Source organism: Berghia stephanieae, chromosome 2 (genome assembly GCF_034508935.2).
Source record: "Berghia stephanieae isolate SIO BIC M18660-M18661 chromosome 2, UCSD_Bste_1.3, whole genome shotgun sequence".
In the NCBI taxonomy this organism is placed as follows: Eukaryota; Metazoa; Mollusca; class Gastropoda; order Nudibranchia; family Aeolidiidae; genus Berghia; species Berghia stephanieae.
This window is the reverse complement of record NC_088361.1, coordinates 106,627,461-106,650,226: the sequence shown is the minus strand read 5'-3', so window position 1 is coordinate 106,650,226 and position 22,766 is coordinate 106,627,461. Positions and strand designations below refer to the sequence as shown.

Here is a 22,766-nt window from a genome sequence, read left to right as displayed (position 1 = left end):
AGTTTCATAAGAAACACGAAACAGTAAGTTTTCTTAATTGTCAATAATTATTTAACTGTTTACGTATTTACCTTTCATGTTAATGTATTTCTTTTTCATTCTTAAAATCCAACCGTGGTGTAGTGGTTTAGCACTCCACTTAGTAGTCAGTAGGTAAAAAATTACCCCAACAGGAAATTTAGTATAATTCAAAAAACAAAAGAAAAAAGAAAAGAAAACACGCAAGCCACCAGGATATGATAGTAAATTGTCTATCAAAAGTGAGTAGTTTTCTTAGTGGGGGTGGGAGTCAACAGACTTTGGCATTTTTTTTGAGTGTTTTGGCATTTTTTGAGTCTTCCCCTGGCATTTTGTTGAAAAATAATCTGGCAACCCTGGAACAACAACAAAACGAAGTACAAACGATAGTCAAACGACGGAATACCGGCAAATTGTATTAGCATTTTCAATCTACACAATTCAAGATGAGTAAAGCGCATCCACCTGAGTTAAAAAAGTAATTCTTTTAAAAATTGAAATTGGATCCTCTTGTTATGGTCATATACCGGCTGTTTTGTTTTCCACTCTTGCATTTTTTTACCAATAGCGAAGCGTTTGTGACGCACAAACTCTTGTCCAATGTTCCAAGTCAATCAAGTCCTTCTGCTAGAGGTGCCTAAATGAGCCAGTAAAATGGAGAGATAAAATAAATTGAGTAGATGTGACTCATATAAGTCGCATCTACTCACTTTATTTGATCTCTCCAGTCCTTCACAGCTATGCATTAGGTCCATGGGCCATGGAGCTGAAGTTTATCCCGGTTTCTATAGTCAATCGCAACGCACTTCCCGCCCAGTCTAACAGTAACAGACCCAGCTACCCAATCACTGCCGGATGAGACAGAAAAGGGCGGTCAGTTAAAAAAAAAATAAGGCCGACTTAAGCTTAGATAAATTTTTCAAAATTGCAGGATCTTTTCAAAATCTATCTCAAAAGATCAAGTTCAGCATCACAAAATTCCAATGGTACCATTTTCATGAACATCAGATAAATAGTTAAAAAGTTATGTAACATTATCTGGGTGAAAAATGCGCCTTATATTCCTTTGTAATTTATTCCCGAACTTTGTGACAAAGAAACCGTTGATTTCGCACTCAAATGTCAATAACTTTTATAATTATAAGGTTAAAAATAAAGTTAGCTCATTATTTTTTCACAGACACCTTCAGAAAAGTAATGAGCTTAAAAACAATGTACATTAATTATTTTTGGACACTTCTTCGTTACAAAAAAAGCAGATTACATGAAATTACATAACGCACAAAGAAATTGGACTCACGATAACTTTGTCCCTATTTATGCTACATTGATAGAATTGGTATCAAATTATATGTCTAAAAAAAAAGAGAAGCAGAATCTACCGAGGTTAAATTTTATTTCATTGAAAGAGCAGAAGTTCAAATACTCAAAAGTAGTAGACAAAAATTGCTATATATAACGCAAAACAATGCCAGTCGCTCGAAATGCTGAAATTATCATTTTGTAATCTTAAGCACACTACCCAAGCATGTGAAATATAAGAATCGGGAGTGTCTTTCGACACCCGAAACTCTGGTGTATTTTGTCACCAGATAGGCTAATTCGACACCTGAATCGCGCATGCACAGTACGTGTGACCGAACAAAACCGGGGAAATCAAATCATTCGCCGTCTACAGTTACCATCAGCCAGATGACTTGCTCAGGGCCACACAGCACATCGACGGGTGATCGTACTTGTTTTTTTGCCATCCACGTTTATGAGTAATTCTCACTTAACTATTAACCAGAACCAGACTATAAAAGTTTAAGGTTAACCCCCGATCCTCGACCGCTGTATAAACGTAACACACCATTCCCAACTCACTTACGCCGCAGTCGTTTAAGTGTAACACACCTTTTCCAAGTGACACGGGCATCAGTTGTAACAGACCCGACCTTGATTCAGTAAAAATTCCATTGTGTTCTTTATGAAATAAAATCCGAAGTTTGATTGGTTGATATTATTAGTTTCAGCCAATCAGCAAACAGTTTATTTAAGCTGTTTGGGTTGAGTATGAAGCTAGTTTTTGACGTAAGAAATGACGCGATCAAACCCGAGTGACGCTATATGTTAGCTACGTCATTCAAACTTGCTAGGCAAGTGCTGGGAACCGGTCGTTATTTCCGGTTGACCCCAATGCGGTACTAGAGTTAAACATGGTTTTGTATGTTGGTGTGCTATATTTCCGGATGGCAATGTTGTGAACTTCTTAGCCAAGCGCATATTATCTATATTGATAGATATATACCATTTCTACACCAGGTCATCTATTATGAGATGTTGCAAATAGAAGGAAGGAAATTGACGTCACTTATCCCTTTGTTATTAACTCTAGTACCGCATTGGGGTCAACCGGAAATAACGACCGGTTCCCAGTACTTGCCTAGCAAGTTTGAATGACGTAGCTAACATATAGCGTCACTCGGGTTTGATCGCGTCATTTCTTACGTCAAAAACTAGCTTCATACTCAACCCAAACAGCTTAAATAAACTGCTGATTGGCTGAAACTTATAATATCAACCAATCAAACTTCGGCTTTTATTTCATAAAGAACACAATGGAATTTTTACTGAATCAAGGTCGGGTCTGTGTTAGGTAGTCGCATCGCCCGTGGCTGAGCCGCTGATCGAGCCCCGATATCGATGTTACGGCTCTGGAGTGAAAATTGTGTTTACCGGTGAACATAGTTTTACTTCCATTGCCGTGGAATCGCTTCCTGTGCACTAATTTCGTCACTTCCGGTCTCATTTTAAAGAGGAGAAGCCAGCGCATCAGGCGGCGTTTTCAGATTTTTAATCCGTTCATTCTTTGTTCAGATGCCAGCTGTTTGAAAATTTGGTAAGTTTTAACTTCATTTTAAATACATTTTTCATTATATTACCTATTTTTAATTAATGTTATATTATTCGCCAACCATTTTTCTCTATTTGTGTGAATTTTGGTGGTGATTGATGCTGGCGAAAGCGTCTTTTAGTGACTTTAAATACGATGCGTGTTCATGAAGTTGGCGACGGCCAACCAGGATTGCCTCTCGATGTATCCCCGAGTCTCCTGTGTACAGTGCAGTCTGTAAACTATCGACTGTGTTTGCTTTTGTGACTTGTATAAATAATTTCAAGCTAAATAATTGCTGTAAAAAGACTGAAAATAGTCCCATCCATAATTTTAGTTTTATTTTATGAATGAATGTTGAAACTGAAATGACTTTTTAACTGGGATGATACCGGACAACTAAAAATTATGTTCCACTGATATTATTTTTTATCTTTTATTTTTGTTTGTTCTGCAGGTTAAGTGTGTTGGTTTAATTTAATGTGGTTAATTTCAATACAAATAATACAGAATAGCATGATAGAGCCAATTCAAGTATATTTCATTCATTACTTTACTCTTTACCACAACAAAAATTATTATATAACTTTTAATTTTGTTGATTTAATCATAATCGAAGTACTTTTTTTGTTTTCAGAGTCAGACGTTCATTATGACACCACATTTTCATGTTTCATTTCCTGCCTTGTATTTTTAAATATGAAATTGAAATAACAATATGAATTTGATTGTCTGCCACCTCCAACTCCCGTCGTCTGCCGCCTCGAACTCCAGTCGTCTGTCTTGTATTTTTAAATATGAGATTGAAATAACAACATGAATTTGATTGTCTGCCACCTCCAACTCCAGTCGTCTGCCTCCTCCAGCTCCAATAATCTGCCTTGTATTTTTATATATGAAATTGAAATAACAACATGAATTTGATTGTCTGCCACCTCCAACTCCAGTCGTCTGCCGCCTCTAACTCCTGTCGTCTGTCTTGTATTTTTAAATATGAGATTGAAATAACAACATGAATTTGATTGTCTGCCTCCTCCAGCTCCAATAATCTGCCTTGTATTTTTAAATATGAAATTGACATAACAACATGAATTTGATTGTCTGCCACCTCCAACTCCAGTCGTCTGCCGCCTCGAACTCCAGTCGTCTGTCTTGTATTTTTAAATATGAGATTGAAATAACAACATGAATTTGATTGTCTGCCACCTCCAACTCCAGTCGTCTGCCGTCTCGAACTCCAGTCGTCTGTCTTGTATTTCTGAATATGAGATTGAAATAACAACATGAATTTGATTGTCTACCACCTCCAGCTCCTATAATCTGCCTTGTATTTTTGAATATATGAAATTGTAATAACAACATGAATTTGATTGTCTGCCACCTCCAACTCCCGTCGTCTGCCGCCTCCAGCTCCAATAATCTGCCTTGTATTTCTAAATATGAGATTGAAATAACAACATGAATTTGATTGTCTGCTACCTCCAACTCCCGTCATCTGCCTCCTCCAGCTCCAATAATCCGCCTTGTATTTTTAAATATGAAATTGAAATAACAACATGAATTTGATTGTCTGCCACCTCCAACTCCAGTCGTCTGCCGCCTCTAACTCCAGTCGTCTGTCTTGTATTTTTAAATATGAGACTGAAATAACGACATGAATTTGATTGTCTGCCACCTCCAACTCCCGTCGACTGCCTCCTCCAGCTCCAATAATCTGCCTTGTATTTTAAATATGAAATTGAAGTAACAACATGAATTCGATCGTCAGTCTCCCCCAACTACTTCTGTATCATTGCTTGGACTTCGATGTATTTATTCAGTATCATTACCTGGATATTGCCTGTGTCTACATTCCATGCAGCCAACAACCCAGAGTGCCTAGATTTTGTTGTCTTCTGTCTTTTGCCACATATCAGCCATCTTATGGATTTAAGCGAGTCAGTACGTGAGTACCCTTTAATCTGTTCTCTTAGTGATGTTGAATGCAAAGCAATTATCAAATTTTCTAAAGTTCATTTCAATTTTAATGTAGTTTAATAGTTAGTCATATGATACATCTCTTCGAGATGTTCAGTTTGATATATGACATGCCTATGTTGCAGAAAGTTTGCAAAGTGTCGGTATTTATCGGCTTATTGTTTGTTATTATGTAATATGTTACGTAATATTCAATTTTGCATTTTCAGGTTAAGTTTTCTCTACCACTCTTATGTAGTTCTTGTTTTTAATTTTGCATTTTTATCACTGACCATGTTTGCATATATAAAGCGGCAAGCTTGTTTCTCCCGAGTACTGTTGGTGCCCAAATGTCTTGTCCAAGGATGCAGTACATTTGCAAGTTGCATTTACTGACACTTGTTCAACTTTATTTCTAGCCCTGTTCATTGTTTTTTTGTTTTTTTTTTTCTTCTCTCCGAATACCAGTCATCTTTCGTCTGTTGCTCATTTGCCAATGCCAAATATTAAGTGCCTTCCCCAAGGACACAACTTTAGTGTCTAAATTCATACGTTTACGCTCCTTTCCTCTTGTTTTAACAATTTTTGTGTTCAAAATTAATCATAGCCATAGTATTGTAAGCATGCTCTGGAAGAAGACCACCCTCAAATCTGTTTTTAAAGTTATTATCCGTTCCTCGCGTCTTTTTTTTCATTTTCTAGGGTTATGTAATTGCATGACGTTGCATAATATTGCATAATAATCATTTAATTTTTTTTTAATTTGCTTCGTCTTTCCTTTGCGATCATTTTGATATATGGTTTTATATGTATTCCATCCCAAATAACCGTGATTTTCCATTTCCCCGCTTTTCGGTTGCTCTCTGGTCACAGTTTTAGTTTCTTTTTTCCTCTTAAATTATATTAAGTATTTTGGTCCACTTTTGCGGACTAATAATCCCGTAACTTTGGTTCTAATTGTCACATTGTCATAATTTTGGTACCATTGAAAAGTGTATTTCTTGCAGAATAGCATGAGACTATTTTGAAAACAATTGCTGCAATCTCAAATTTTCATGCAACTACCTACCAGTTGCTCGAAATGCTGAAATTATCATTTTGTAATCTTAAGCACACTACCCAAGCATGTGAAATATAAGAATCGGGAGTGTCTTTCGACACCCGAAACTCTGGTGTATTTTGTCACCAGATAGGCTAATTCGACACCTGAATCGCGCATGCACAGTACGTGTGACCGAACAAAACCGGGGAAATCAAATCATTCGCCGTCTACAGTTACCATCAGCCAGATGACTTGCTCAGGGCCACACAGCACATCGACGGGTGATCGTACTTGTTTTTTTGCCATCCACGTTTATGAGTAATTCTCACTTAACTATTAACCAGAACCAGACTATAAAAGTTTAAGGTTAACCCCCGATCCTCGACCGCTGTATAAACGTAACACACCATTCCCAACTCACTTACGCCGCAGTCGTTTAAGTGTAACACACCTTTTCCAAGTGACACGGGCATCAGTTGTAACAGACCCGACCTTGATTCAGTAAAAATTCCATTGTGTTCTTTATGAAATAAAATCCGAAGTTTGATTGGTTGATATTATTAGTTTCAGCCAATCAGCAAACAGTTTATTTAAGCTGTTTGGGTTGAGTATGAAGCTAGTTTTTGACGTAAGAAATGACGCGATCAAACCCGAGTGACGCTATATGTTAGCTACGTCATTCAAACTTGCTAGGCAAGTGCTGGGAACCGGTCGTTATTTCCGGTTGACCCCAATGCGGTACTAGAGTTAAACATGGTTTTGTATGTTGGTGTGCTATATTTCCGGATGGCAATGTTGTGAACTTCTTAGCCAAGCGCATATTATCTATATTGATAGATATATACCATTTCTACACCAGGTCATCTATTATGAGATGTTGCAAATAGAAGGAAGGAAATTGACGTCACTTATCCCTTTGTTATTAACTCTAGTACCGCATTGGGGTCAACCGGAAATAACGACCGGTTCCCAGTACTTGCCTAGCAAGTTTGAATGACGTAGCTAACATATAGCGTCACTCGGGTTTGATCGCGTCATTTCTTACGTCAAAAACTAGCTTCATACTCAACCCAAACAGCTTAAATAAACTGCTGATTGGCTGAAACTTATAATATCAACCAATCAAACTTCGGCTTTTATTTCATAAAGAACACAATGGAATTTTTACTGAATCAAGGTCGGGTCTGTGTTACGTTTCTACAACTGACGCGCGTGTCACTTGGAAAAGGTGTGTTACATTTAAACGACTGCGGCGTCAGTGAGGTGGGAATGGTGTGTTACGTTTATACAGCGGTCGAGGATCGGGGGTTAACCAGCCATTTTTTCTGATTAGCTCTCACTAATTTCTATCAATAAAACTAAAAACGTTCATGGTTATACATCATCTTGTGCATTAATTCGGCTGGTGGATGGTATGAGTATTTAAGCTATTTCGCTAAACGCGAGGTTGTCACACAGTATCTGCTATTTATGTCATCTGTGTCAGAATAATATAATGTGACCTATAGGTAGAAGGAAGTTGACATCACTTAGTAGAACGAAGTTGACGTCACTTAGGTCTTAGAGAGAGTGTATGTGTGTGTGTTTTTGTGATAGAAAGACAGCGAGAGAGAGAGAGAGATGGTCGTGCAGTTATGGTTTGTGTGTTTGCAAAGATGGACAATTATAGAATTTTTGTCAACGTCCTCCCCCCCCCCCATGAAAACCTCAATATTTTTTACGAAACAAAAATTCTACCCTGCTTGGGATGCCGAATTCTTAGCTGACAATCCACACCCCAGATTCGGGTGTCGAAATATCTTGTGGCAAAATACACTCGAAACTCGGGTGTCGAATTATCCTGTGACAAAATACACCAGAAACTCGGTTGTCGAATTATCCTGTGACAAAATACACCAGAAATTCGGATGTCGAATTATCCTGTGACAAAATATACCCGAAACTCGGGTGTCGAATTATCCTGTGACAAAATACACCCGAGACTCGGGTGTCGAATTATCCTGTGACAAAATACACACGAAACTTGGGTGTCGAATGGTGTTCCCTGTAAGAATATCAAGATAAATTCTATGGCAGCAAATAAAAGATCGTTTATAGGTTCTGCTTTCAGTTTCTGTGATGTAGTGTATTTATACTAGCTTTGATTGATCTTTAGACAATGTCCGGAGTTCGAATCCCTGATAAACACCTTCACCTTGCAACTGGCTTTTTACACAAATCTAATGAATAATTCAGAAGTCTCCTATGCCCAAAGATATTGGTACTGTACAGCACTAATGATTAAGAAAGTCAAGCTAAATGGGTGACAACAATTACAAAACTTGCTCTGCGTGTCCTTGGATGAGGTTCATACACTTCTGTAAATAAGAGCCTGGCCATAGGCAGCATGCAATAGACTTTGTAAAAGTGTTTGAGTGAAACGTATGCCTAACTGATGACTTATGTGGATCGTCCGTAATTGTTACGGAAATTAGGTAACGATTTCGGACATATGGAAATGGAAGAAATATAAACTGCAGCCTTTTCAAAATCAAGCTGCAAGAATAGTTTTAAGAATAAATAAGAGATTGACGCGATGAGGTTATCGCATAAGCACTGAATCTGGAGATACCGAAGTGCCTACCATTGTTATTGTCTCAGAGCGGTCAGGGAAATGAACTCTACTTCTCCGAATGTACGCGAAAATAAACTTAAACTCTATTTCTCTGTACGCTCGGGAAATAAACTTGACCTCTGCTATTACAGTTTCTCTGAACGCTCGGGGAAATAAACTTGACCTCTACTATTACACTTTCTCTGAATGCTCGGGAAATAAACTTGACCTCTACTATTACAGTTTCTCTGAACGCTCGGGAAATAAACTTAAGGCAGTGTCTACGTACGTGGTAACCGGGCACCTAGCCTCAGGATCTACTTACACGGTGGCTCCGGTAACTGGTTGGCCGCTACAATACAAGCAATGGATAGACCTTGCTCTTTGTATGTGTGTGTGTGTGTGTTATTTTAAAATATCAACAATACAATTTAACCCATTAAAGGCGAGATTCAAGGTTACCGTGTATAAATGTTACTGTGTACGTAGATCCTGAGGCTAGGTGCCCGGCTAGTAACGAAAATAATATACCAAAATATGTGATATTCCTCTTTATAACGAAGTTGTGCATCTATTATTGAACCCCCTAAAACTTTTAGTAAATGCCAACGGCAATTTCCAGTCACAACTTTCTTATGGGCGAGTTGGTTCACAATTTGACTCCCACTGTTGCTGCTCACTAAACTGCCTAAAGTCAAAGTTACAGTGTATGTAGACACTCCGTAAACTCTATTTTTCCGAACAATCAGGAAATATACTTGAACTCTAATTCAAATGATCGGCAAAATAATGCTGAACTCTGTAAGATAAGGTTATCATACCTGTCTACTTTTACGGCTCGTTCGTAATTGTTACGGAAATTAGGTAACGATTTCGGACATACGGAAATGGAAGAAATATTACGGGTTTTGATTTCACAGCAATTTGTTGGAGAAAAAAAAACAATTAAAAACAAATTTTTTTTTTAGTTCCCACAGTTATCTAAGAAAGGAAAAAAAATGTTCCCTTTAAGTTATAAAGTCTACTGCTCAGTTCTCGCCCATGATAACTTAGTCGATTGCCAGCTCGTAATGGTGGAGGTCAACAACAGTTATTTTATGTATAGAAGGTTGTAGATACGCAGTATTTTTTAAAATTTGTTGTTGTTGTTGATAATTGGTAGAGTATTACTAAAATTGTACCATTTATTACTGATTAATTTTATGTTGGCTACAGATTTTGAAATGTTCAAGTAGACAGGTATGGGTTATGGTTATACACAGACAGCCACCAATCCGAGTAGCCTGTTCACTGTTAATGTTAATTGTATTTGTGGTGAATATTTTTTGGATAATCTTTGAACTTTCTCAGCCAGGTGATGATTTATGGTCGTCTGAATTATTCCTGTTCATCATTAAAACCAGAGTTTTTTTATTGTCTGTAATCTTGGTTGATGTATACAGATGTTTACATTAGCTGTAAGGCCAGACATACATTGATTTGTTTATAACAAATGGTCACATCGCTAGAGGTTGCATTGTGACCATTTTAATAAACAGGACAGGTCATAGAACCAAGCACTTTTTATCCTCCTTTATTCCATGGTGATCAGGACTTTGCTGACTTCTTTAGTAATCTGATGGCTGAATTTCTTTGAGAGCATTTGCTTTGAAACTGCTTGTCTTCCATCTCTTGTATATTTTATTATATTATTTTTATTTTTTTCCCTTCTGTTTTCAGATACATGGAAAAGGTTCTCACTTGTAAGTATTTAATATTTTGTGCCGTGTCAAAAGCAAAGGATATTATATATATTATATTTAGTTTGTTATTTTCATGGATTGTAGAAATAGTTGCATGATCACCAATTTTCAAGTTTTCCTGATTTTGATTTTGACAAATGTTCCAGAAACTGCATAATAATAATGATAATAATAATAATCTTTATTGTCCAAATAGGCAATTATTGTTAAAGGACGAAGATGGTAAAATGTTGGATAAAGCAAATGTGATGTCAGTACATTGGTTAACTGTTTGATGACCAAAGATCCCCTCCCCAATAAATAATGAAATTGGTCCTCCAATAATGATGTCTGAGGTAGAATTTTCTTTGAAAAAATGAAAATCGGTAAGGCTTAGTGAGGAGATGGAATTATGACAGAAATGCTAAAGTTGCTAGATTCATTTATTACAGAATAACCTTTTTCAATGACAATACACTCCACGGATTCCTCTAACTCATTTGAATGTCCGGAATTTTTTCCTTATTATTTATCATTCCATTCCTTCCTCAAACTAATTTTTATCCCGAACACGGTTTTCTCTAACTAATGTCACCCAGCCAGCTTTAAAAAAAATTTTAAAAAATTAAAGGATTTTTAAAAAATGTGACCTGTCATTTCGACCACTGATGATTTGCTGTGACATTGAAGGTTGCGTCACTGCGTGGAATCAGCACTATTTTAGTTGGAACTCCCACTCCCAAGGGGCCATTAACCCTCGCTGCTAGCTACCTGCGTGAGGTCATTGGAGTTCAACTGGTATCAGGCGGGCAATTATGGATATTTATGGTCTTATAATATGTCTGTATAGGGGGAAAACAATAATAGACTTCACTTTATTATTTTGATTTGAAAAATCAGTTGTCTCTCTAAAGATCAGTGAAAATTTGATATTCCTGTGGTTAATAGTTTTCTTTAGATATCACAAATTGTGGATCTAATTTTAAGTGCTTGTAAATTATGGTGCACTTAAATTTTTAAAAATCTTATTCAAAACTCAGCGGCAGTATCTCAAGAGTTTTAATAAAAATCAAAAGTACATATATGCATCTATGTTGATTCTCTTGATTTATTCATGTTTTTTTGTTGTTCTGTATATTTTTTTACCCCTTCGATTCCTCTCAAACTGTTGTGTTGGTCATAGCAGTAAACTGATATGTTTTGTGTCTTTATGTGGTAAAATAACTCATGAGGATAAGATTTTATTGACCAGTAAAAACTAAAAACCAATATTGTGTATGATTTCAATATCTCAATTTACTACCAATGACCTCTTTACAAGAAAAATTCAATCAACCAACAAGGTTACTGGACATACTACAAATATTGCAGTACCAATCATCAATTACAACTGACACTAAGTACTGGTACGGTTAAATTAAATGATTTGCTCAAACAGACGGACACAGATGTGGACAAAAGAGGATTCAAAATTATGAGGGCATATAGTTTATTCTTAGTAGTGACCTCTTTCTCCTTATCGACCAACTGCATTCAAAACGAACACACTGTCCATACAGGTTATATAGAATCATCTCCTTTCCCCCATTTAGTCATTGTCTTATAAAGTCATCTGACATACCATTGAACTCCAGTCAGTCAAATTTAGAGATAAAACAATTGAATAACAACCAGAGTCAAATCAGTACAACACCACAGGCATACCACAGCAGATCATTTAATTTTTGGGAGATCACTGCCATATATACCTGGACGCTTCAGTCTATAAAAAGTTAACACATTCACTTGTGCACAAAAGGAGAACTTGAACTTACATTATATTACTTATTCGACATGCAAAAATTAGAGCAATTGAGATGGATTTCAATGACCCTAAACATTGACACCTATATGACACTATAAAGTCGGCATTTCCTGAGACAACCACACAAAGGCAGAATACATCTTCAAACAATAATGTCTAACAGTCATAAAATATGTAATTTTGACTTGAATCGTAAGGGATTTAAGTATAGAAAAAAAGTCATCAAGCCATTGAAAAGTTGGCTTTCAAATGTGCCCAATACTACATAATATTTCAATCAGTTAAATGCTTTAAAAAATAAGATTAATACTATTTTCGTCTAATGGTTTATATTTTATTCCTAAACTGATATTTGGACATAATTCATGGCATGGAATACTGTGGGAGAGAAAATGAAGATCTCACCAAGTCATGCCAAATAAGAATTTTACAATTAAAAAATTCATATCTTTTAAGATTTTACTGCCCGGATAACAAAACTTGGCATGTGTCAAGATCATCATTTTTACTTTACAATGATGCTTGTTTCAATCATTTTCTGCCGCTGGGAATTAAATTATTAATATGCAAATTACAACAAATTAATTTCATTGATAGCTCAAAAACCACTAAATTGACACCTCTCTTTTGAGCAGCCTAAAGAGGATACATTATTATCAACCATGGCATATGATGAAAGAAACCCTTGCTTTGCTTGTGGTGAGGGAACAATTTTCATATTCATGTTAGCAACTGAGCAATACCATGAAATATTGCAGCAATTAATTACCATCAGGGGCATCACAGATTTCCCGTGACCGCTACCTGTTACACCCATGGGCTGACCCCACTAATGGGGTCGAGTTGACCTAGCACTAAAATACCGTTCAGAGGGGAAAATGCCACGCAGTGACATGTGTGTATACAATATAATAATCATACACACACCCCATCGCCGTTTTGCATAACTGACACCTCTGCTCATTCTTATCACTTTCCCATTCGTTCTAATTTCAATACCATGAGTCATGATTTGCTAATGCTTAGCTACGACCGTAGATGAATGTATGTTGTGATACAGATCCCCCCACACACACACCAACACCAACTACATGTAACTGAGAATCTTCCGCCTAATTGATGGTTTATCTCCGCCCATCCCCATCACAATTCCTCCTTTTTAAAAAAAAAAATTTGATAAATAAACAGTGATTTTGAGAATTTCTCAGAAATTTGCCGTGTCAAACATTTTCCTCAAATCCACAAAATCACCATTATGTCTTATGTCATATTTTAACACCTGTGCTCAATCACGTGCAATTAGGTGACGGTCACGTTTTTATGACGTCGGGCCAGACAGAATGGCCCAGATGTCACAATTGACACAGAAGGCGAGTGGTGTAATTTGATTAGCTAGTTGATGGTTGAAGGGGAAGTGGAGGGACAAATGGGTCGTAGGCTTTTTTAATCTCTCTCTCTCTCTCTCTCTCTCTCTCTCTCTCTCTCTCTCTCTCTCTCTCTCTCTCTCTCTCTCTCTCTCTCTCTCTCTCTCTCTCTCTCTCTCTCTCTCTCTCTCTTTTTTTTTTTCCTTTGGACTATGGCTTTAAATTTGAGAGATTCTTGGGTTGTATTTATAAGCTGAATAACCACTAGGTTTCGGTACCCTAACAAAGATATTGTAACCTGCTTTATATAGTAAAAACCAAAACAAAACACGGGCCTTTTATTTGAGTAACATTGTAGGCATTTAATATGTGGAAGGGACAATTCATTAAATTAAATGTTTACAAAAAGTAAATTTATGTCTTATGATAAGAATGGATTTATACTAGTAATAGTAATATACAATTACATAATACTGATATAAAACTGTGTTCCTGTTATTTTTACACTTTGCTTGTGTTTGATCGATAGACGGAGACATTTTCTTCCTTTTTGACAAATTGCTATTATCATCACTGAATAAAAAACACTCACCAAAACCACTACATCAACATCTCTGCCACCACTACTATTACAACCACCACCACATCATCCCTACCACCACTACTATTACAACCACCACCACATCATCCCTACCACCGCTACTACTACAACTACCACCACATCATCATTCCTACCACAACTAATACAACCACCACAACACAATCATCTCTAAGACTAAGACCACTACTACTAAAATCACCACCACATCATCCCTACCACCGCTTCTACTACAGCCACCACACACCATCATCCCTAGCACCACTATTACTACAGCTAACACCACATCATCATTCATCATTCCTACTTCCACTATAACCGAACCACCACCACTGCATCATCATCCTACCACAACTACTACTCCAACCACCATATCATCCCTACCACTACTACTACAACTACCACGACATCATCGTTCCTACCACAGCTACTACAACCACCACCACACAATCATCCATATGACCACTACTACTACAATCACTACCACATCATCCCTACCACCACTACTACTACAACCACCACCACATCATCATCGCTACTACAACCACCAAATGTTGTAATTACACTTTCAACTTTTGAAATTCAACCGAGTCTTGTCAGATAGAGACAAATTTTGGATCGCACCTCAGTAAATTTTTGTGAAATTCAAATTTATAGGTTATGGTCACATGGATGGGTCATGATCTTCACGATGAAAATTTCCTCCTTTTTTTGTGACCAGTCATTCTCACCCACGAACATGTCATGTATAAAGTTATCTTTCTCAACATAGTCACTAAAGTAAATAAATAATAAAGTTCCCTTTATTCGTCCTTAAGCAGAGATTTGTCTTTGGGTCTATTACAAGGGAAGACTGGAATAGCCCACATTTCAACCGTAGCTCAGTTCCACAAATTGAGCTCTGGAGAGCTGGTTTGTTGAACGCCACACCACACTGTGAATATTTGAACTAGGTATCTTTCAGGTTCGAAGCTAAGACCATACCGTTGAGCCCCATTTCCCCCTCTCCCCTCTCCATCAAGTTGTTTTAGCAAGGCACGATTTCCTCAAACTTTTTTGCTTGTTCTGAGGGGTTTGAGGAAATCGTGTTGGAGTGTATGTCAGTGCTTATGGTTTTCCTCTGGTCTGCAGAAATTCACAGTTTTAGAGTCAAAGGAGGAATTTCCTGGTTTTAAAACATTACGCCCACTCAGTGTATTGGCAGTTAGAGAGTTGATGTATGATGGGACATACAGATGCAGTTTCCCACTCTTCAGAAGTTAGAATATCAATCCGTCTTAAGATGGTGGTTAATACAGTAAAAATGGGGCTTATAGACAGTCGATACAGTAAAATTGGGGCTTATACTTATAGACAGTCGTTAAAAACGTCCCTCCTTTTCCATTTTCAGTCACCTTCAGCACTGAATATACTTTAGTCACGGCCTTTTACTGGTCACTAGTAGGGACGGGAAACAAGAGGTTCAGTTGTGCCGATTTCAGCGTTATCAGTGGGCTATCAAGAAATATCTAGGATACAACCTTATCTTTACTCAATGTCATACGTCAACTGTTGTATGATGCATCACATTTTGTAAATTTGTACTATAATTATAATTTCAGGTAGTTAAATAATGCTGGTTTTCACTTATATTTTTCTCATACCTTTATGGGGATTTGCAAAGAATATTAACCAGTAGATTTTTGACCAATCAAAACATGGATTTTGTGACACACCTTTATACCTGTTCGTACAAACATAGTTGATTGTTTATAAACAATAAAGTGAATGAATTCGACCTTTCTCTCTGATCATTCCTATTGTTTTCATACCGCCAAATGGGTGACTTTTTCACACAATTTTTTCGATCATATTATAAGCGTTTAAGTTTACACACAGATTTCTGTGTTGGGTTTTATTTATCGAGTGGTAGAACAGTGGGTATTTTACTAAGGCTCATAAGGCTATAAAAATGTTTGCTATGTTTACCATCACTGTCATTGTTTACATTATGATGACTGTCCTGGAGGCGTGGTTATCTAAGTGTCTATTATGCATGTAAGCTTATTTTATAATTTAAATGGCCAAAAGCCACATTTAAGTTTTTTACTTCTTGTTAAATAGAAATTTTAAAGTGGGGATTAAATTGAACTAACATCTTTGACAATGAAGCCTTCAATTAAAAACTATTGCTAACAACCTTTATAACCTCAATTGTGTTGGAAGAGACCTAAAGCAACAAACAAACAAGCTTAAACATAAATGGATTATTTCCCATTATAACAACTAAAATTACTGTATTTTGGTTTTAAAATTTATAAAGATTTTTTTATTACCAAGTGGGCAGGCAGCTTTAGAAACACTGTTTGGTTCAAAATGAATTCACTAGAACCATTTTTAGAGGTATTTAACATGTCTATAGATTATATGTGTGAATTCCCCATCATTTTACCAAAAGTGATAGTATTAGTAGTATATAGTAGGAAGTGATAGTAGTAGGAGGAGGAGTGAATGCTCAAAAAGAGAGACATAAATCATTAGATGACATAATGGAAAATATCTTGTCACAGGTGCAAAATGTCATCTATGGAATTGAATCCCTCTCTCCCAGATTATTTATCTCAAAACAAACTGATTTACTGGGTTGGCAGATGTATATCACCATCACAACTTCATTTGATACATCATCATAATCATCACCACTGCTACAACCACCATCACAGCATTTTCATTGCCACAACCAACAACAACATCACTTCTACCACCACCACCACCACGACAGCTTCTTCATCATCACCACAATCACTTGAGCACCATAGCTACAACAACCACCTCTTCCCCTGACACTAGTATCAATATTACCAACATGATTGGGTCATTTATTTGAGTGTTTCGAAAGCTATATTAATATCCTTAGATATTGCATTTTCTGAGCCTTATACTAATTTGAAATGCTCATTTAGTTTAGTTTCTCGATAAACCAGATCATTTTGTAATTAATATAGATTGCTGTGAATGTTACTTTGATTTTGGTGTGGAATTGGCTTTTATATAAATTTTTGTATAGTCCACACTTTTTTTCCACATGTGAGGACAAAATATACTTTTCTACTAAAAAAGACACTTTTTATGATCTTATAATACTCTTTTCATTCTGGGAAGGTTGGCAGATCTGTTGTTGGTTTCACCTTTTGCTCTCTATCTTTATATTTCAACAGTGAAGCTCAATGGAAATCGCAAAGTCACTGGAACCCTGAGAGGGTTTGACCCCTTCATGAACTTGGTCATTGATGATTCAATTGAAGAGACAAAGTCGGGCGAGAAAAGGAATATTGGCATGGTGGTAAGTTAGTTTTACATTAGATTGCAATTGGTAAATGATAAGTTTTATCCGATATCAGATCTTTTTTTATTTTATTGAGAGCTTAAGTGCCAGTTTTCTGGTTGGAATTTTTTAATGTACTATTATTGAATCATTAGGTTATTCGCAATAGAATTTTTAAAAATCTAACATGTATTCATTCCCCAGTGTTGCTGCTGCTGCTTAACAATTGCCTGGAATGTGACTAGTTTCAGTTTCAATTATCACCATTTTTTAAAAGCTTTATTGGCATAAATTAAATGCATTTGATTGTATTGTAGATTATTTTATTATTTTCATCCGATTTATCAGGCATCCGGGCTACTTAAAGGCAATCTTTTTTTTAATTTTTTTTTTTTTTAAACGACTTAAATCTCATAATTCCAGAAGTCATAGTCATATTAGATGGAAATGAGAACGTGTTTGTTTACAATGCACATTATGATGAAGTTTAGTTTGTGTGGCATTTGCATTTGGAAATATTATACAGTACAGCCATTTGAAGACTGTCATTGTGACTGTCCAGTAGATTGGGTTGACCAAGTCCTTAATTTACTCAATTTTGGGGTTGCTGAAAAATCTCCCTCCAAAGTGTTTAATCTCCCTATACCTATATCAGACTTATTTAATTTTGATCTAGTACTTATTGTGGCGGGTTGTGTGTTATTTTTGTGGGATCGAGTCCAACCGATAGCTCAATGGTCTGGATTCGAACTAGTATGCGTGCTATGGCTCTCGTTACCAGCTGCGACACTCAACCTATATCACAAACGGCTCAGGTTTAATCTAGGGGAGATCAAGAATTGCCTTAGGATCCCTTATAACTTAATTGTATTAATAACAAGTGAGTCAAGACAATAGTAACGCCCAAATGCAATAATAACAATTCTATACATAAAGTTTAATTAGATTGTTACAGGAAAAGATAGAAAGAATAAGTATTTATTTGATATCAGGAAGAAAAGCTCTAATTGAGTGGATCTAATTTATTATTTATTTATTTATGTATTTTGATATAATCACTTGTGTCTGTGGAAAATACATTTGAAAATGGTATAAGCCCGTTTGGCTTATCTTTATCCCGCCGGCTTGCTTGACTGAGGCAAATGTATCAGCTAGTTCCAGGGTTGGCGCCTGCTTTGCAGAGTTTTCTGGACATCACAAGTGTGTTGTAGTTAGGGGCTGACATCAGGGGTTTACCACTGTTCAAGGACTGGGATGCAGGGATTCGGCACGACTGGGTGCTCCAAGGACACGGAAAAGGACCAGGACCTCCAATTAAGAGTTAAAACAACAAGGTCTTAGAGCCAATCGAGTTTGTCTTTCGCCACCGAATCGTCCTGAGCGACACATCATAATAGCCTTTATTTGTCGACAAAGGCAAGGAGAAGCAGTAACTCCATGATAATGGTAGTTAGTATATGTTTTAAACATCAACTGACAGTCGAGCTATCTTACATGATGAGAATTTAACAGGGTTGTGTCCCTGGTATTTCTTTATTTATTTTTATTAATTATAATTGAGGTTATGATGTGTGGCCGGCGATTGGCGGTACGGTACAGACATTCAAGCAATATACATATTGAATATAAATGAAAAAATAGCATAGATCATAAGCAAATGTTAACTATAGTATAAGATAAATATAGATATAGTTTTGTACAGGTATTCCAACTTACGAACATCCATGGAATAGCACAATTAAAATATATACACAAACTATAATATTAATAACAGATTAAATTGAATTTACAGTAATATCTCGTTCCACTTTGAATGTTAACCAATAATTCATTTTACCTCCAGCCGAGGGATGACAAACTTTTTTTAAGTTTGAAATTGGAGGGATAGCTCTTCTCTCTTGGGCTTCTTAGCGTGTGTGTGATTAAAATCAGATATGAATTTGGTTTTGTGAAATGAAAATAGCCATTCAGAAGAATGTTCCTGTTTTAGATAGCCAATGATATTCATAGGCTTTGATTAATACGGAGTAACGGAGAATTACCGGAGAGATAGACAGTAATTGCAATTTTAGCTACTCTTGAACGAGACAAGACCTCAGGGCCTAAGCACGTTGGAGTCTTGTTTGGAAAAGGTAATTAGCAGCAGGCATGGATACAATAGGCAGACAATTTGAACAGGTAAATAAGCCTTAAGCTGAAAGTGAGTGTTCCGTTATACAATGGAAAGGTTTACCACCTAACGACCAAAATTTCCGTTAGAAAGATTTTAGAGCTTTATTGGAGAAAGACTGTCCATGTTTGAGTATTTTAAATGGAGGTGTTAAACAAATATATGTCTCGTCCACTAGGTTTGAAGTGGTTTTGAAAGAGACACTGGCGAATGATAAAGAACCACGCAGTGGAAGAAAATCGTTCGTCACACTTATATCAGTGTAAATGTTGGTTGACAAGCCCAGAATGTCATTTGATGAGCTCATTTTTCTTATTTCCCATAGTCGAGTTTCGGGGTAGGCCTGTCTGGGCATGACAGAAACATAATGCGTGGAAGGAATTGACTGAAATAAGGAAATGATGATATTGCACACTTAACGTGTGTCAGGAGGATATTTTTTTTCCATCTTGAAGATATAATTTTCTGATTTTGTAACATGTTCTCAAATGATAATTCAGCTATTATTCAGTAACAAGTTGTGATATCTAAGCACAAACCAACAAATTACAGTAGACTCCGGATAAGACGATGCCCAGGGGAACCGGGGGAAAATCGACTTATCCGAAAATCAACTTAACCGGAGTGTAACCAAATGAGCAAAAACGCATGTGAACAAAGCAGACCAATCTAGAATTAAGTATGGCCCTTCATATCGCGCGCTATTCGCAGTCGTTGCTTGGTCGTGTTGAATTAACCAGAGAAGTAGAGGTCCATCCCTGCAGTGGTCATCAGAGGCTCCTACCCCGAATAGCCCCAAAGAGGAATCAGAATACATAAAAATCGGAATTTGAGATAAAAAAGCGGAATCAACTTACTGTTATTGACTTTGACATGCTTTGCAACAGAAAATGTAATAGACAATCAAAAAGTACTCGAATAAAATATAAAATGTGTTAAAATGTACAGATTTTGTAAAGACTAAAAAGGGGGTCAAATAATAATAGAGAACACACAAGTCCTGGCCGTCTCAGAGCAAAGCATTAAATGGATGGATTTAACCTTGTCAGGGCCCTCCTCCTCCTCCCCCCCCCCCCCTCCCCCCCCCCCCCCCCCCCCCCCCACGCACACACCTAATCAAATAAACGCGCGTGCCGGTACACACACACCTAATCAAAAAAACGCGCGTGTCGGTACACACACACACACACACACACACACAGGGCAAATATTAAATAGGGAAAGAAGCTGAACGAACTCAATAATATTATTACCGATTGAAGCCAACATATAATATTACCAAGGTCATTGACCTCACAAATTGGAGTCACTATAATAATAATAATAATAATAATACACGGTCAACCCCCCTCCCAAACATATAATATCATCCGACATCAGCAGCACACACTTTGAAGGGACTAATCAGACACACAAAAATGTGTGTTGATTGACCATAGGAGATGCTGACGAAATAAGCCATAGCTCACTTTTTTTTCACTAGAGATTTTTATTTTTTATTTTCCTCGATTGGAAAGGTGAAAAGCGGAATTTTTGCCTTGAATGTGGAATGTAGACCAATTAAGTGAAATTATTCCGCGAAAAGCGGAATGGTAGGAGCCTCTAGGTCAAGGTCATGCTTCTTGTAAATCGTCGAGACAGAAATAAATAGCTGGTATGCCAATTTTCTATGCGATGATTTTCTGTCGCATGCCACTTTTGTTTTAGTCTTAATTTCTTTTTAGAGATTCCTTCAGCCTTCCACTGCATAATTTGGATTAGTTGTTTGGTTCTTCCAATCGCATGTAGCCTTGATCCTTCATTCCTGGTTCCTCAAATGGAGGGCAAGGTCCTACTGCCCGGCGGTAATCCACAGGGTTCCCACCATCTCATGTTTCATTCAATTTTGACATCATGTTTATGGGGGTGATTGCGTGTCTCTTCAGTTTTCGGGTTCGGCAGTTCGTAACCCATTGTAAACAGGAGACAGGCACATGTCCTAAAGACATAATTTTCTGGTCCCGGATGATGTCATTATCCAGGGGTTGCACTGTAGTTTACCAAATTTGAACTGGCTATGTGTATAGAATAATGCAGTTATCTCCCTGATCTTTCTAAGAGAGGCAAACTTCATTCTATACGTAATGAAGGTTACATTTGGTGTGGTCTGTTTGTTTGTTGTTTTTTTTTTTTGAGGGGGGGGGGGGGGGGTTGTATTAGATAATTATTTATCCTGCAATATAAATATTTTCTTTTTCGAATCAAGAAGAGGAAAAAGAGACGAGGAAGAGAAAAAGAAGAACACATCAAGAGAACAAGGAAGAGACTACAATGGTGACAAGTAATGTCCCGTTCTGTTTGCTTGAATGGGGAGTGGGGATTCTATTTATATTTGCAGTATAATGAGAGATATTTACTTTTCACAAGTTTTGAATATGTAGCTGATAAATTGTTGGCGGAGGATGGTGGTATAACGAGATTTTTTACTCACTTTTTATAGGCGTCAGATCCGTACCACAGCATGACTACAAGGAAAGACCCCATTATCTTCGTAAAGATGATTTGTTTTATGTTATTGGGAGTTGTCTCATGCCAGATTAACTGCCAAACTGCTGCTGTGTTATGTTCTTTCCAAACTTTTTTTTGTGAATCAAGAACTCATGAGCTCTAAATTGCCAAGCTATTGTTTAATTTCTGTAACTAAACCAACTGACGTTCTTAATTTTCTTTTTATTTGACAGGTAGTCCGTGGAAATAGTGTTGTTTTGCTGGAGTCGCAAGAGAGGATATGATTCATCCAAATTTTCATTAAATTCATTCACACTTCAGTTTCATTTATCATCATTTGTGTGAAAGGAGAGTGGTGGCTTAAGTGTGGTGTGGATGTGTTGTATTCGTATGTCCAGGTCGTAAAGCAGAGTACAGATTGAAAGTTCAGTGATTGACTGAGATTTTTGTGTAATGGTCTTCATGTTTTTTTTTAATTTCACTTGGTTGATATCAAATGGTTTTATTCGGTAATAAATATTGTTGAAAATGATCTTTTGAAATGCTTGTTATAATTTTGTTTGGGTTTTGTTTGTTTTTTTTTTACTGCTTCCAGCAGACTTGCCATTCAAACATATTGATTGGACTTTTAAAAAAGAAAATTAAATTAACTCAGACTAATATTGTTTAGAAGCTCACTGGCGGATATTCAAATTTTACTCAGTGACATACATAATATAATTGGCTGGGTGGGGATCCTGACCTCCCATAGCGGGCAGGGAGGTACATATTGTGTCTTCTATCCCCTTATATCTGTTTTCCAACATGCTTTCTGTCTTTGTCTCGGAATGAGAT

The 22,766-nt window shown here is 36.8% G+C and overlaps 1 protein-coding gene and 1 non-coding gene across 2 annotated transcripts; both read left to right on the top strand.

Annotated features, from left to right (window-relative positions):
* Positions 1-358: 358 nt before the first annotated feature.
* Positions 359-22,464, top strand: LOC144966169 (putative small nuclear ribonucleoprotein G). The gene is made up of 4 exons (XM_078902309.1): positions 359-496; positions 10,204-10,226; positions 17,169-17,293; positions 22,166-22,464. The coding sequence occupies exons 1-4, from the start codon at positions 465-467 to the stop codon at positions 22,214-22,216; spliced, it is 231 nt and encodes a 76-aa protein (XP_078758435.1). The 5' UTR covers positions 359-464; the 3' UTR covers positions 22,217-22,464.
* Positions 9,834-10,108, top strand: LOC144966811 (small nucleolar RNA U85). The gene has a single exon (XR_013644288.1). It is a non-coding gene; the product is annotated as a small nucleolar RNA U85 (small nucleolar RNA).
* Positions 22,465-22,766: the final 302 nt, after the last annotated feature.

Bases quoted from the DNA above. Each gene is read 5' to 3' on its own strand.
- LOC144966169 (XM_078902309.1), top strand. From the start codon at position 465: ATGAGTAAAGCGCATCCACCTGAGTTAAAAAA. The intron at 10,227-17,168 runs GTAAGTATTTAA...ATATTTCAACAG, and splicing joins CATGGAAAAGGTTCTCACTT to TGAAGCTCAATGGAAATCGC. The intron at 17,294-22,165 runs GTAAGTTAGTTT...TTTATTTGACAG, and splicing joins AAAGGAATATTGGCATGGTG to GTAGTCCGTGGAAATAGTGT.